The sequence below is a fragment of the Apis mellifera genome, linkage group LG2 (genome assembly GCF_003254395.2).
Source record: "Apis mellifera strain DH4 linkage group LG2, Amel_HAv3.1, whole genome shotgun sequence".
Classification (NCBI taxonomy): Eukaryota; Metazoa; Arthropoda; class Insecta; order Hymenoptera; family Apidae; genus Apis; species Apis mellifera.
In genome coordinates this window covers 14,819,247-14,835,896 of record NC_037639.1, presented here as the reverse complement: position 1 = coordinate 14,835,896, position 16,650 = coordinate 14,819,247, and the positions used below count along the sequence as shown (strand labels likewise).

Genomic DNA, 16,650 nt, shown 5'->3' with positions numbered 1-16,650 from the left:
CGGACATTTTCTGACAAGCGTAGAAAAACTTCTCGTCAACAGCAGCCGCCATTTTACGTTAGCCGATACTCGTGCGGTGCAGAACTCTCGCGATCGCTTTTCCCGAGCGAATTTCTGTGGCGCGCGGTGGCCGCCCCGGAGCCGACTCATTTGTTCGTCTTTGCCTCCTGGCGTCCGTGATTGCCTCGAATGTGTGGGGAAAGCGAGCCGCGTCCGCGGTGATCATTCGCGCGCCCCGTGTCGCAGTGTACCAAGGCGAGAGAAGAGGAGAGAAAGATGGTGCCAGCGGGCCTCAAGAGCGATATCGTTGCTGCGAGCTAGCGCCGTGCGCGCAGCCAGTCCGCCACACTTGAGTGTTTGACGAGTCGTGAGCGACCGTCTAGACCGAATATAACGTGAGAACTCGTTTGGTGGTGTGTGCATTTAATCTGAGTGGTGATCCTCAGAATTACGATACTGATAGTCTTATTAATTTCTCGGCCTGTCCCGTTCTCGCGCGAGTGGTCCGTGCATCTATCGAAAAATTTACTGTGTGTGTAGGCTTTAGCGCGGGGTTCGACGTACCCCCGACGATGCCCAATGGTTGATCGTGTATCGAAGCGTGCTCGGGGACGCTCCACGCGCCGCGGTTTTCATTGTTATTGTCATGCTTGCGAATATGCTAAGAGCTTGGTGAATTTTTGCGGCTTCACCGAGAAGGAGGAAGCAGCAATACTAGCAGTAATAGCAACAGCAGCAGCAATCTTCTAGTGGCGTAGTGCAGCGTTTCGCCCGTGTGTGTACCCGTGTATACGTGCCTGCGTGCGTGTCTGCCTGCGTGCGTGCGTGCGTGCGGTCGTCCCGACTTGCTGCCGCCGCCGCCGCGTACTTGCTACCGGGAGTAAACAGCCTGAAAGAAGAAATAATTAATCCTATAAAGAAACCATGGCCGACCACCTGGTGGACGGCCCGCCGAATAAGCGGCCAAAACTGGGGGATCCTTTTCAGGGGACTTCGGATTCCGCAGGTAAGTTTTTTAATTTCATCGCAAAACTTTGCTGAATTAGTCAGGGTTGCTACGCGACTAACCTTCAGGGATAAACGTCGCAAGTAGCACATAGATTTTTAATTACATGATATATGCACATATCTTTCTTATTATTAAGAAATATATGCTCGTCGTTGTTTATCAAAAGCACACTGTCAATTTTTTGACGGGTGCAATCCTTTGAGCAAAGTTATTATATATTAATGCTTCGGTTTTTCTTAAGAAATAAAACCTTCTTTCTGTAGTCTTAATTTTTTTTAAAAATAAATTCAAAAAATAATATCTATTTACACAATATTTTTATATTGTTTTTGAACTTTTAGGAGTGCTGTGGTTATAGCTGATTGTATCATTTTTGTGTTACAAGTGTTATCCTTTGACAGGATCCTATTCAACATATCCTAAAATCATTTAATTTTCTTTTTTTTATTGTCATCTATAACGATCGGAATTATATTTGACTGATAGTTAACTGTTTATAAACTAACCTAAATTGTTAGAAAGAAATATCGATGCGAAAATTATAATATAATATTGCTAATTGTTTAACATGTTGTTATTAATGTGATTGAATAATATAAAATCATTTTCTAAAATTTTAATTAATAATCAATTTGTTTATATAAAAATCAATAAATAATAATACTTCAGAATTATAATATTCAATTATATCACAATACTCATATTGATGATATTTTAATCAAAATTTTTATTTTTTTATGTAATTCAATCTTAATAAATAATTTTTTATATACTATTTCATTGAATAATTTATTTGAAAATTTCATAAAAATCATTTGACAATTATGTTAGGCAATTTGCATATAGTGTATAAATTTTGCTCAGAGGTCATAAAAATATTCCGTGTTTAAAAAGTAATTGTTTGTATTACATAATCTATAACTTCTTGTCTTGTTGCACGTTCTTTCTCTTAATTAAAATTTAACCTAAATAAAATAATAGTATTTTGTAAATTTTTTAGTCATCATTAAATTTAGTTCTTCTTTTATTTTTGTAGTGCATGGCAAATGCATGAAGTTTAAATAATTATTAAAAAAAAGATATGCTGGCATGATTGATGCGCTAACCATCTCTTGATTCTTATTTTCTTTAAGTGCTACTTGATCACCTTAACAGTTTCTGAACTCAATAATAATATTTCATATAATCCCATATTAAATTAATAATGACTGTGCCACTTAAATACTTGATGTATCAATCACAAAATTTAGTCAGGTTACACAAAATAAGTGGCAGACATAGTCTTTATTATTTAGGTTTATTCATATTAATTAAATTACTTTATTAAAAAGAAAATTTAGGCTATTTCTGCTGCTTAAAAGCTGTGATCCCGAAAGCATAGACAGTTTTTCTACAGTCTGAAATAAAAACTGTGATATATGTAGTGGGTATGGCGCCTCTAATGATGCACCATGCTTATACAAACTACGGGGGAGGTGGCAGTGGTAACATGCAACAAATGCAGGGCCCGCCACAACAACAACATCTACAACAGCATCAGCTGCAGCCACATTGGAACAACCATACCATCCAGAAAAGAAGTAAATATTATTACAAAACCCAGCAAAAAGTTCAAAAATATTAAATTTAGCACTACAAAATTTGTTTGTCTGTCCATTCATCTCATTTATTAGTATCATAAAGTTGTAAAATCATTTAATTACTTTCAATTTTTGTCATAATTTACTGCTAAAATGATTAAAACATTTTTATATTGTTCAAAAAATGTATATAGTTTTGGTATATTGTCACTATGGTTCAATAAAATTATTTTATTATTGTTATATGTAAAATCTAATAAACATAAGGATTGTTTACTTATATAATAGAATATAAGAATAAATAAATGTAACAAATGTATTGTTTTATATTTGAGAGAAATTTGTTTCTTTTATAAAATACTGGAGAAAAATTGGATCACTCTGAATATTGTAAAAAAATAAATCATTTTAATTTAATATATAATATTGAAAATATAAAAAATTATGCTTTAAACACTTTTATGTGTGATAAATGTAATATGGACATGCGACACACATGTACAGAGCTCTAAAATTTTATACTAAATTAAAACTATTAAGTTTTGTTGTATAAATTTTTTTTAAATAAAATGTGATGATGTTTAATAAAATAAAATTAAATTAGGTTGTTAGGTAGGTAATTATAATGTTTTGTATATAATTGTTTTTATATTTATTTATAGGTAATTGATACTATAATTGAAATAAACTGATTTATATTAATTGTAAGAGTTTCAGAAACTTTTTTTAATGTTATAGCATTAAAAAAATATTCCATTTATAATAATAATTGTAAATACTCTTTAGAGTGATTATGATTTCTTCGCATGACTGTCTACTCTAAAGTTTGCCATTAGTAGCTTTGCTGCTTTTGTAGTTTAGCACGTCTTTATTGTGAAGAAATTTTTATTCTGCTGTAATATAAACTTCTTTAAGTTATGCTCACACATTGTATGTCTCATGTCTTATTTATTTATGTATATGTTTTTTATATTTAAATGTAGTTTGTGTAGAAATTCATATTGTTTTATTTTCTTTTTTTTATATATATATATTTTTTTTAAATTTGCATTTGACCCCTTTTTTCTCCGTTGTTGTATGGTCAATCATGTAAGTAAGTTAAGGAAATATTTTTATATGATAAATATATTTTAAACATTGTAGATTAGTATAATTTGAACAAATATAATTTTTTACAATTGAAAATATGATATGTACATAAATGTCAAAAAATTTGTGCATGTATATATATATATATGTGCATGTATCTTTACATGCAGGTATATTTTATAACATGCATTTATATTACATGTGGTAGTATGAAAATTTTATTATTAAATCTTTAGATAGAAGCTATGGTGACGGTGATGAATCTTATCTTTATATCATTTACTAATGGTTTTTTGGTCTCTATGGTATATGTTACATTTAATATCATTATCTAACAATATTTTTAACTAGTTATCTAGAAAAGTAATTCTTGAGTCATGGTGTTGAACTCTCTTATATATTTATAATATATAAATACATCTTATATATATATATATATATATATATATCTGTAAATAAAAAAAATGTTTAGTTTCAAAATAAAATATGCTTAATATCATGATGCAGCATCTATGATTAGGCATTTTACTTTTGTAGTAACTAGTATCTTTTATAGCAATATATATATTAAAACACTTTTACTAATGAAAATGTTTATTCTCAGATTATATAACAAACACAGATATGTTTGATCTTGAAAATGATCTACCTGATGATCTATTGTCATCGGGGTCTTGGGGTTCTGCAACTGAAAGTGCTAAACCACCAGCAACAGGTCCAGGTCCAGGGCAACAAAATGGTGCTCTTGATTCAGAACTTAGACAGCATGTACAACAACAACAGCAACTTTCGCATCATCTCATACAACAACAAGTTCGTATATATATATGTATATATATATATATATATATATATATATATATATATATATATATATAAAATATTATGCATATATATATATATATATATATATATATATGTTCTATTATATATATGTATATATATATATATATACACATATAAAAAAAATTACTAATTCTATTATTTTTTGAAACAGGGCAACAAAAACTTGGTTGCCAATTCATTAGCAATGGCTGCTGGAACTTTGGGTAATAAAAGTCCAAATATGCAATCTCCACCAAATGTTTCTGTCTCTAAAGTTGTTGATCCACAAATGGTTGTGAGTTTGGGAAATTTACCAAGTAGTATAGCCAGTTCCTTGGCAAATAATCAAATGTCCATTGCTAATTCGATGGGAGGCCTTCAATCGTCAATGAGCATGGCTGGAAGTAATCCTACCATGTCAATGCCAGGAGGAATTAATTCTGCTCTAGTTATGACCAGCAGTGCTAGTGGAAATAACACTATGGGTGGAATGGCAGGAGGAAGTTTAATTGTAACCAACAGTTTGAATAAACAACCTATAAATACTGTGAGTATTTAAATTAAAATATAATGAAAAAAATCTTATGAAATAAATTTAAGAAATTTAAGAAAAAAAAAAGAATAATCTAAAATTCTATTTTTTTAGGTAACTATGATGGGCCCTAATACTCAAGGAATTCATCATCCTAGTGGACCACATGGTGTTGCCCAAATGCAAAATGGGCCTGGAATAATGAATACTAGGGCTGTAACAATGCAACAACAACAACAAGCTCATATGGTTGGTCCAGCTCGAGGTCAAAGTCCACATCAACAAGTACATCAAGTTGGTATTGTTGGTCCTGGTCAAGGAGGTCCAAGAATCCAAGCTCCTCCAAATATGACAAGTATGCCAAATATGGGACAAATAGGTGCATCAAGTCCTTATTATGGTAATTATATCAATTATATTGTATGTAATTAGAAAGTAAAAATTTTAGAATATAAATATACAATTTGTAAGCAGGATCTCCAGCTAGTGCGCAAGGACCTGGTGTTACAGTGTGTACTAATAGTCCTGTTGGAGTTGTTGCACCACAACAAAAAGGAGTGGGAACAAATATGACTGCTATGCAAGGTAGCAGATTTGGAGGAACTGGAGGTCCTATTGGTTCTACAAATGTTGTGGGTGGGCAAGAAGGTGGTATGGCTCAACAAGCTCAACCACCTGCACCAAGTCCAGCCCAACCTCAGTCTGGTGCACCAAGTGGAGGTCAACCTGGTCCACAACAAGCTACTCAGGGTCAAATGCCTGGCACTGGTGCTCCAACTGGTAAATAAATTGGCTATTTTGAAATAAATTTATTTTTTCAAACAAATTTTTTCAAACTAATTGATATCCATGTTTTCAGGTACTACAAAATCAACTGCTGATCCAGAAAAACGAAAACTTATCCAACAACAATTAGTTCTTTTACTTCATGCACATAAATGTCAACGACGTGAAAGTCAAGCAAATGGTGATGTCTGGCAATGTTCCTTGCCAGATTGTAAAACTATGAAAAATGTATTAACTCATATGACTGCTTGTCAAGCAGGGAAAAATTGTACGGTACCACATTGTAGTTCTTCAAGACAAATTATTAGTCATTGGAAACATTGCAATCGCAATGATTGTCCTGTATGCCTACCTTTAAAGCAAGCAAATAAGAATAAAACGACAAATACTGCTGCAGCATCTACAACTCAACCAAATAGTCAACCAAATCCGAGTCAAACCGAAATGAGAAGAGCGTATGACGCATTAGGAATTCCATGCCCTACTACAACGCCTGGTTTAGTAGCAAGTCAATGTGTTACTAGGAGAATGCCAACACCAGGCATGCAAGGAACACCCGGAACTATAGGAAATGTCCGATTAACTCAACCTCAAACTCAGACTGCACCAGGTCAATCCATAGTTGGTGCCGGGCAACAAGTTGTTGCTCCAAATGTTTCTCTTCCTTTAAATCCAGATCCTAATACAGTTGGTGTAGCTAGTAATCAAGCAGCACCTACCACCGGCCCCACGCCTGCTGCTGCAGCAACTGCTGCAAACATACAACAATCTGTTAATATGCAACAATTATTTGGTTTAAATGATTCAGGACAACTTAGTGTTCCAAATGAAAATAGATTGGCTAATCTTCAACTTCCAGCTGGACTTCAACCAGGTCAAGTAACAGCAACATCTGTACAGGAATCAAAAGATTGGCATCAAACTGTAACACCTGATCTTAGAAATCATCTTGTTCATAAGTTAGTTCAAGCAATATTTCCAACTCCTGATCCACAGGCTATGCTTGATAAAAGAATGCATAATCTTGTTGCATATGCAAGAAAAGTTGAAGGTGATATGTATGAAATGGCCAATTCGAGATCAGAGTATTACCATTTGCTTGCCGAAAAAATTTACAAAATTCAAAAAGAATTGGAAGAAAAACGACAAAAACGAAAGGAACAACAGCAACAGTTACATGCTCAACAACATCAGCAGCAACAACCTCAACCCGCAGGAACATCTGGTCCAGGTTTAAGGCCATGTGCTCCTCCAGGTGTTGGTACTGTCCCGCCATCACGACCAGTTGGAACAGTTACCCCTAGTTTACGTAGTCATTCACCAAGTATGGGACAACTTGGATCTTTACCTACAATGGGCATTCCTCAACATAATAGAATGCAATTTCCACAACAACAACAAACGCAACAACAAGTACAAGTTCAGGCCCAAACTAATGTCCAAGCTCAGGCTCAAGCACAAGCTCAAGCCCAAATGCAGCAACAACAACAACAACAGCAACAGCAGCAAGGGATTTTAGTTGGTCCATCTGGTCCTAGTCCAAATGGACAGTCGAGTTCCAATCCTAATGTGGTTCCAAATCCTGGTCTTAGTCCTTTTGGACAAGCACAAATGTCACAAGCAAGTTTAACCACTACTACTACGTCTGCAACAACTAGTCAATTCCCAACCTCAAATGGTACTTCCGGTTTACCTAACAGTCCTTTACAAAATCAACATCAATTTCCTGATATTATGAAAGCTAGACTGACTCAAGCAGCAATTGTGCATCAACATCAACAACAACAACAGCAACAGCCATCACAACCTCAATCTCAACAACAACCAAGTCAGTCGCAATTACAGCAACCAACAAGTACTTCAAATCAAAGCGCTACAACAACGTCAATGCCACAAGCGCCATCACCTTTTAGTGGTATGCAACAACAAAGTAACCAACAACAAAATCAATTTAATAATAGTCGGCCTCTATCAGTTTCAACACCTAATGATAATGGCATCAGCACATCAACTCCACAAACAATACCACCTCCTGCTTCTAGTGGACCTAGTCCCGGTCCGGTAACAACGACAAACGGACCTCAATCTACAACTTCCACACCTAACACACCACTAGTTCCTTCATTAATGACTCCAAATCAGACAGTTTCTTCCGCTAATCAAACTCCACCTCATCCTGCTACTACACCATCTCCTGCTGGTCTTGCAAGTCTTGGAAAAGGTATGACATCTCAAGAAAGAGCTGCATTAAATGCACCGAGAACTTCATCCATGTCTTCGCAAATGGCTGCTATTACAGCTGCTTTAGATCGTGATAATTCTCCTAGTCCACCAATGAATAATAATAAGGGAAAATTGGATTCCATTAAAGAAGAAAATATAAAAATGGAAATCAAAACTCAAGAAGATAGTTCTGAGAATCATAGAATGGATGGAGGTAAAAGTGTTAATAATGATGTATCTATTAAAACGGAAAATAAAATGGAACCAATGGAAGAAGGATCCAGTGAGAGTATCATAAAAGAAGAACCCACTGGTATTAAAGAACCTGTAACTCCAATATCCAGTCAAGATACCACAGACATTAAACCATTGGTTCCTGAACCAATACAACCAAGCGGAACAACGGACAAAAAAAGGTTGTGTTTGTTTAAACCTGACGAATTACGTCAAGCATTAATGCCAACATTAGAAAAACTTTATCGTCAAGATCCGGAATCTATACCATTTAGACAACCTGTCGATCCTCAAGCGTTAGGAATTCCAGATTATTTCGATATCGTTAAAAAACCAATGGATCTTTCAACGATCAAAAGAAAATTAGATACTGGACAGTATAGTGATCCATGGGAATATGTAGATGATGTATGGATGATGTTTGACAATGCGTGGCTTTACAATCGCAAAACTTCACGCGTTTATAGATATTGTACAAAGGTATATTTACTTCAGAATAATTTAATTTATTATATATTATATATTGATATCAATAGATTTTTAAAATTTTTTTTTTTTTACTGATTTTAGCTTTCTGAAGTCTTTGAGCAAGAAATAGATCCTGTAATGCAAGCCTTGGGATATTGTTGTGGAAGAAAATACACATTTAATCCACAAGTACTATGTTGTTATGGAAAACAACTTTGTACAATACCAAGAGATGCGAAGTACTACTCCTATCAAAATAGGTCAGTATATAGAAGAGTCAAATAATATGTACAACAGAAAATTTATTTAATAATTGAAAAAATAGTCTGCATGAAGGGAATATGTTAGTAGGTTTTATCTCCATCTTGCCCTTTAGTAATTTCTTACTTAGATAATTAGATATCTTGTTAATGACTTCTGTTGCTCCCAGCTATCTTCAAAAATAACTGACATTAGTTGTACCTATTAAGTTTTAGAAATATAAAGTATCTTTAGGCGCATTCGACTTTCATGGTACATTTTTATTTTAAAAATGTTCTATAATTGAATACGCTAAATTAAATTGGCAGGCTAATTAACCTGTTTCGATTATATCGGTCGATACAGGTCAGTCTCCTGAACTACACGTTTTTTTCTTTTTCATTTTCTCTTTTTTTTTATATATATTTAACATATTTTTATTATATTTATAAAATATTTGCCAATGAATGTATTTTTTAGTAACGTACGCACATATAAAGTTGAAATTTTATTACGCATATACTTAAGGGATATAGCTTTCTAATGTTAATCCTTAAAATTAGATGCTTTATACATATATCTTGCTTTATAAATAATTTAGAATATGCAAAATAATTTTTAACAAGAAGATATTCGTTTATTACTCTTGAGTATATGCAAGTAATTTATGTATATATTATATGGTGTCTAACTATGGCACTCTTCTCTTCTTTGTATGTTACCTTCGCTCTACCCATGGGTTGCGCACGCACACACAAATCCTTGTTTGCTGCTTGCTTCTTGTGTTGCCCGCGCCCCTTGCTTCTTTCTGACTCTACTACTTCATGCCACGAAAATTGATACTTGGAAATTGGACGATTGAAATTGGATACCTGATATTTGAAAACATAAATAAATGTAAAACAAATTGTATCTGTGATAAATGACAAATAATGAAAAAAAATATGTTAATTATATGAAATGATGATTCTCTACAATCTTTGAAATAAAATAATAATAATCATAATCATAATAACAATAATAAATAAATAAACGAAACGGATACAAATAATTGGCAAAACACTACTTGCATGTGTATAATTGCAAATACAAACAAATATTTATTAAAATTGGATACTTGACATTTGGACACATCGATTGGGGCGTGAAAAAATTGATCTTCGTATGATGCACGCATGACATTGACGAATTGAAATTTGGATCTAAATACTATTGATTGGAACAGTAGTTTAAAGGCATATGGTCTTGTTTCCGACAGATACACCTTCTGTCAGAAATGTTTCAACGACATTCCTGGTGACACTGTGACGTTAGGAGACGATCCAACGCAACCCCAAACGTAAGTTTTGAAATAAATATAGAAACATTTGTCATAATTATATATTATATATAAAATAAAATAATTATAATTTATTACAGTGCCATTAAAAAGGAACAGTTCCAGGAAATGAAGAATGATCATTTGGAATTGGAGCCTTTTGTTTCATGTACAGATTGCCGTAGGAAGGTACATCAAATTTGTGTACTACATATGGAAACAATTTGGCCATTAGGGTGAGTAAAAATATTTTAAATGTTTTTAAATAATATAAATAATATTTTAGTTTTTATAATTAAGTTGTTTTTTTACAGATTTACTTGTGATAATTGCTTGAAAAAGAAAGGTCAAAAACGTAAAGAGAACAAATTTAATGCTAAACGTCTACCGGTCACTAAATTAGGTACCTATATTGAAACACGTGTGAACAATTTTCTGAAGAAAAAAGAAGCTGGTGCTGGAGAAGTTGCAATTAGAGTAGTAGCATCTAGCGATAAAGTTGTTGAAGTGAAGCCAGGAATGAGAAGCCGATTTGTAGAAAATGGTGATATGCCTGGTGAATTTCCTTACAGAGCGAAAGCTTTGTTTGCATTTGAAGAAGTCGATGGTACAGATGTATGTTTTTTCGGTATGCATGTGCAAGAATATGGCAGTGAATGTACACCACCTAATACTCGAAGAGTTTATATTGCGTACTTGGATTCAGTACACTTTTTCCGGCCTAGACAGTTTCGAACGGCAGTATATCATGAAATTCTTCTTGGATACTTGGATTATGCAAAACAATTAGGGTAAATTCAATCTCATTTGAAGAATTTACATATATATGATTTTAATATTAATATTTATAACAAAGTTTTTTTATTGTTTAGATATACAATGGCTCATATCTGGGCCTGTCCTCCTTCTGAAGGTGATGATTATATTTTTCACTGCCATCCTCAAGAACAAAAGATTCCAAAGCCTAAGAGATTGCAAGAATGGTATAAGAAAATGTTGGATAAAGGAATGGTTGAAAGAATTGTACTCGATTATAAGGTTAGTATTAATGGGTAATTAATTTAAATATATGATACAGTCTCTAAGTGTTACTTAAGATTTAATTATTATTCTTGGGTGTCAAACGAGACTAAAATTAATGTCTGTAAAAGCTAATGTTTTTATTGAATTTGTAAATTTAAACATAGGATTAGCAGACTACAATAAATTCATATAATAATTTTATTACAATTTTTCAAAAATTTTATATTTCTATTTATAATTTAAAAATTAAAGATTGATCTCTCTATTCATTAATTTCAGGATATTTTGAAACAAGCAATGGAAGATAAACTTTCATCAGCAGCTGATTTACCATATTTTGAAGGTGATTTTTGGCCCAATGTTTTAGAAGAAAGCATTAAAGAATTGGATCAAGAAGAAGAGGAAAAACGTAAACAGGCAGAAGCTGCGGAAGCTGCAGCTGCTAATGCAGTAAGTATTATATTATTAAAGTATTATATTATTAAAAACAATAATTAACAAAAAGTTAATCATAACATACTTGCATTACAGATTTTCTCATTAACCGAAGATTCTGAAACGGGACCAGATGGCAAAAAGAAAGGACAAAAGAAAGCTAAAAAGTCTAATAAATCCAAAGCCAATCAAAGAAAGAACAGTAAAAAATCTAATACTCCACAAACAGGAAATGATCTCTCTGCAAAAATTTTTGCTACTATGGAAAAACATAAAGAAGTATTTTTCGTTATTAGGTTGCATAGTGCTCAAAGTGCAGCCAGTTTAGCAGTAAGTATTTGAAATTATTTAAATAAATATTTTTAAAAAATTAACCTATATTTTTTATGTTCATCAATAATGTATCTTTTAGCCTATTCAAGATCCTGATCCCGTTATTAATTGTGATCTTATGGATGGTCGTGATGCTTTCCTTACAATGGCCAGAGAAAAACATTATGAATTTTCTTCCTTAAGGCGTGCAAAATTTAGTTCTATGTCTATGTTATATGAATTGCACAATCAAGGTCAAGACAAATTTGTTTATACTTGTAATAATTGTAAGAGTCACGTAGAAACAAGATATCATTGTACGGTTTGTGATGTAAGTATAAAAACATAAAAATATTTTTACATTACATATTTCATTATATTATATTATTGTCGATTTAATAATATTATTTATTGTAATATAGGACTTTGATCTGTGTATAAGTTGTAAGGAAAAAGATGGTCATCCACATCATATGGAGAAACTTGGTTTAGATTTGGATGACGGTTCATCGCCGGCCGATGCTAAACAATCTAATCCACAGGTAAATATTTTTATAAAATTAACTACAACTATAATTTTGTTATAAGTGTAATTGTCATATATTTTAATGTTATATTATAGGAAGCACGTAAACTTTCAATACAAAGATGTATTCAATCGCTGGTGCATGCATGTCAATGCAGAGATGCTAATTGTCGTTTAACAAGCTGTCAAAAGATGAAAAGAGTTGTAACACATACTAAAGTTTGTAAACGAAAGACAAATGGTGGTTGCCCAATATGTAAACAATTGATAGCATTGTGCTGTTATCATGCTAAACACTGCCAAGAGACTAAATGTCTTGTACCATTCTGTTCGAACATTAAGCATAAACTAAAACAACAACAACTTCAACAACGGTTACAGCAAGCGCAGTTATTGAGGTAAATGCATTAATATTAGCAATAATATTGGAATAATTACATAATTTTATATATATATATCGATCTTTTTTTTTTTTTTTTTTAGGAGACGAATGGCTGTGATGAATACTAGACCTACAGGTCCAGTGGGAGCGATGCAATCTGGACAACAGAGTTCGAACGTTACTATGACCACTGGTGTTGCTATGAAACCAGGAGTTAGTCCTACTAATTTACCTTCACCACATCAACCCGGAATAGGATTGAAACCTGGGACACAAACACCACCTGCTCATGTTCTTCAAGTTGTTAAGCAAGTACAAGAAGAAGCTGCAAGACAACAAGTACCACATGGTTACGGTAAAGTAACACCAGGTGGTGGAGTTGGTGTTGGAGTTGGTGTAGGAGGACAAACAGGTGGTGTAATGCCTCCACCTCAAATGCAACGGCCAATGCCCGTTCAAATGCCAAATCCTGGTGGTACACATCTTATTCCAATGGATCAATGGACAGCAAGGTAAGTTTAAAAATATATATAAAATATTATGTGTATATAATATGCATGTATATATAAATTATATGTTTATTTACAGTAGGTATCAACCGAATGCAGTGATGCAACAAAATCCTGGTTTAAGACAACAAACGCCGCAGCAGTTAATGCAGCAGCAACAACAACATCAAGGACAACCAGGCATACCAATGGGAGGACAAATGCCAAGACAAGCAGGAGTTCTCGGTGGTCCGGTTAGCCAAGTTGGACCACAAACTCAAACTATGCATAAGCATGTATTGCAGCAACTTATGCAAACTCTTAAGAATCCCCATACTCCTGAACAGCAAAACCAAATACTTCAAATACTCAAAAGCAATCCACCGATTATGGCTGCCTTTATCAAACAACGGGTATGATGATTAATTTTTCTTATATTTTAACTATTAACCTCTAATTTTCAATTAATCATTGTCGCTCTCAATTTTGATGATTTCTATTATCATATGATTATTTAAATAAAAAGGCGCTTGCCGTTCAACAACAAAGCGGTCAATACGGCGGAGGAGTCGGCGGACCTTTGGGTCCTAATCAGCCTCAGCAACAACCTGGTTTGCAGCATATGATGTCTCAACAGCAACAGCAACAACAGCAGCAGCACCAACAGCAACAGCAGCAACACCAACAGCAACAACAGCAACAAGGTAGAATGCAAATACAAGCAATGCTGAATCAACAGCAGCAGCAGCAGCAACAGCAGCAGCAACCTGTTCAGCAGCAATCGCAATGGTACAAGCAACAAATGCTGGTAATGCAAAGACAGCAAGCTCAGCAGCAGCAACAGCAGCAACAACAGCAGCAGCAGCAACAACAACAGCAGCAACAATTTACACAACCACCTGCACCGCCTTATGGGCAACAACGGCCCATAAGGCCGTCCCTTCTCGGTAAGAATTATTTAATTCTGGAGAAAACGAGATTCGTTGAGCCGATTGGTTCGTGGTCTAACGTTTGCCACGATTCCGCGTATTCTTCCTCAGGTTATGGTGGCTTTAGCGAACAAGGATACGGTCAACCCGGCTTAAAACCAACACCGCCCCCGATACCTTCTCCGCAAGGTGTGATGGGACCTCCAGGGATCTCTGTACAACAACAGTTAATGCAATCTGTTCGATCACCGCCACCGATTCGTTCTCCTCAACCAAATCCTTCTCCACGACCGGTTCCATCTCCGCGTAATCAGCCAGTTCCTTCCCCTCGATCAGGACCGGTACCATCACCTCATCATCATCCACCTCACGGTACACCAACGCATTCTCCAGCTCATGAACTCGGTGGGCCAAGTGAAATGATGCTCTCGCAACTGAGTGGCGGGACAGGTGCACCGACCGGGCATCCGGGCGCTATGCCTCATCATCCATCCCCGGCTCCGCCGCCTACCAGTGGCACAGACTCGAGTGAAGTGACGCCCATGACACCGCAAGATCAACTTTCAAAATTTGTCGAAGGATTGTAGTGACTGTTAGTGAAGTCGATTAATACGAGTGATTACATTAGTGGGCGAACGATGATCTCGCATCATATATGTTAACCGTTTTTCACGAAAAAAAAAAAAAAAAAGAAACGGTCGCTGTTCCATCTCTCTGTCATGAAAACAGAGAAAAAGTAAACTTCCATCCGTTCTGCGTTCCTAGCTTCGTGGAGATCAGGTACAACTACTTACTACGTCCGGTACCCTGATGCATGATGATATTCAGAGACGACGAGTCAGAGTACGACTATTGGTGCGACCAAATTAATCCGGATGACGCGTGTTTCCTCTTTCTATCTCCGAGTTAAGGTGCAGGAGCGATACAGCGTAATGTGGTGCTGCTTAGATGCTCCGCGAAGATTTTACAGGCTGGCTCAATGGACACTTGAACTTACGTTACTGTATTCTCGTAACCTCAACCTTGGCTCCCCAATTTAACAACCGGTGGAACGACGAGAAACAATTATTTGAAACAATTATTACACACAGGAAATCAAGAGAGAGACTATTGATACGTTCTCCCCGTAAATACATATGCGTAAAAAAAAAAAAAAAAAAAAAACCACACATTATGTCCCTGCCCTAATCTTTTACTCCCTTTAAACATGACTTTTTCATCTATACCACCTTTTCCTCGCCGCTGCACGTGCAGGCTGAGTGAAATCGTACAAATGTGTTGTGTATACTTAACGTTAATTGATAATTAATAGTTCAAATATTATTAGCGTAGCGATTATATGCAGTTATTATATACCACTATTATTATTATCGTGACAAGATGCAAAGTATATAACAAGATAAAAATGGACTGTATGAAAAATGGAAAGAAATATTGAAAAAGAAATCGAGCAACATTGTATGTAAGGAAGGGAGAACAGAATTTAGAGGAAAGTTAAGTAATGTTAACTTAGGCTAATTTGTTATTAAGAGATCGCTACGGTTGCCCAAGGTTGTACCTTAGCACCATTAAATTTTATGGATCATTCTGAAATTAATCCTCAAATAATCTGTTGAATCGTCCTAAGAAAGATGATTCTCTCATAACAGGACAGGCGAGACAACGCGGATTAACGGTGTCGCAACCAAAAAAGTAGAAATTCACGACATGCTGCTATTTGCTATTATGGGAGGATTTATAAATCGTGTTAATTTTGAAAGAAAGAAAGAAAAAAAAAAGTTTTTCAAATCGAGGGTCCAACATGTACAGTTCAATCAAAATATGTAGCTATGAAGCGTAACCGAAATGGACCCTCGCGTGAAAAGCGTTCTGTACATACTATACTATTATTACGATAATAATAACGATTATTATTAATTTCCCTGTCTATTATGAATTTATTATTATTAATATTATTGCTATTATTATAATTATTATTGATTCTTAATAATTATTATTACTATTACTACTACTACTATTACTACTATTACTATTACTACTATTGCTATTACTATTACTACTACCATTACTACTACTATTACTATTACTGCTATTATTATTATTATTATTACTATTACTATTATTATTATTATTATTATTAATTTTTATTAATTTTATTATTAATATTATTATTATTATGATTATTATTAATAATTATTATTATTATTAATATTATTTTATTATTATTATTTTATTATTATTATTATTATTA

General features: G+C 34.2%; 1 protein-coding gene across 6 annotated transcripts; it reads left to right on the top strand.

Annotated features, from left to right (window-relative positions):
• Positions 1-273: 273 nt before the first annotated feature.
• On the top strand, positions 274-16,316 carry LOC726280 (histone acetyltransferase p300-like). 6 transcript variants are annotated; one of them, XM_026439077.1, is made up of 21 exons: positions 274-1,006; positions 2,434-2,589; positions 4,283-4,491; positions 4,676-5,050; positions 5,150-5,435; positions 5,510-5,815; positions 5,895-8,758; positions 8,849-9,006; positions 10,245-10,325; positions 10,406-10,540; positions 10,619-11,095; positions 11,177-11,342; positions 11,607-11,777; positions 11,859-12,092; positions 12,175-12,405; positions 12,497-12,616; positions 12,697-12,998; positions 13,084-13,494; positions 13,571-13,883; positions 13,997-14,417; positions 14,511-16,316. In XM_026439077.1, the coding sequence occupies exons 1-21, from the start codon at positions 925-927 to the stop codon at positions 14,984-14,986; spliced, it is 7,974 nt and encodes a 2,657-aa protein (XP_026294862.1). In that variant the 5' UTR covers positions 274-924; the 3' UTR covers positions 14,987-16,316. The 6 variants fall into 6 exon arrangements, with proteins under 6 accessions (XP_026294862.1, XP_026294861.1, XP_006568897.2 ...); XM_026439076.1 differs by having other exon boundaries at positions 10,212-10,325; positions 13,574-13,883; XM_006568834.3 differs by having other exon boundaries at positions 10,212-10,325.
• Positions 16,317-16,650: the final 334 nt, after the last annotated feature.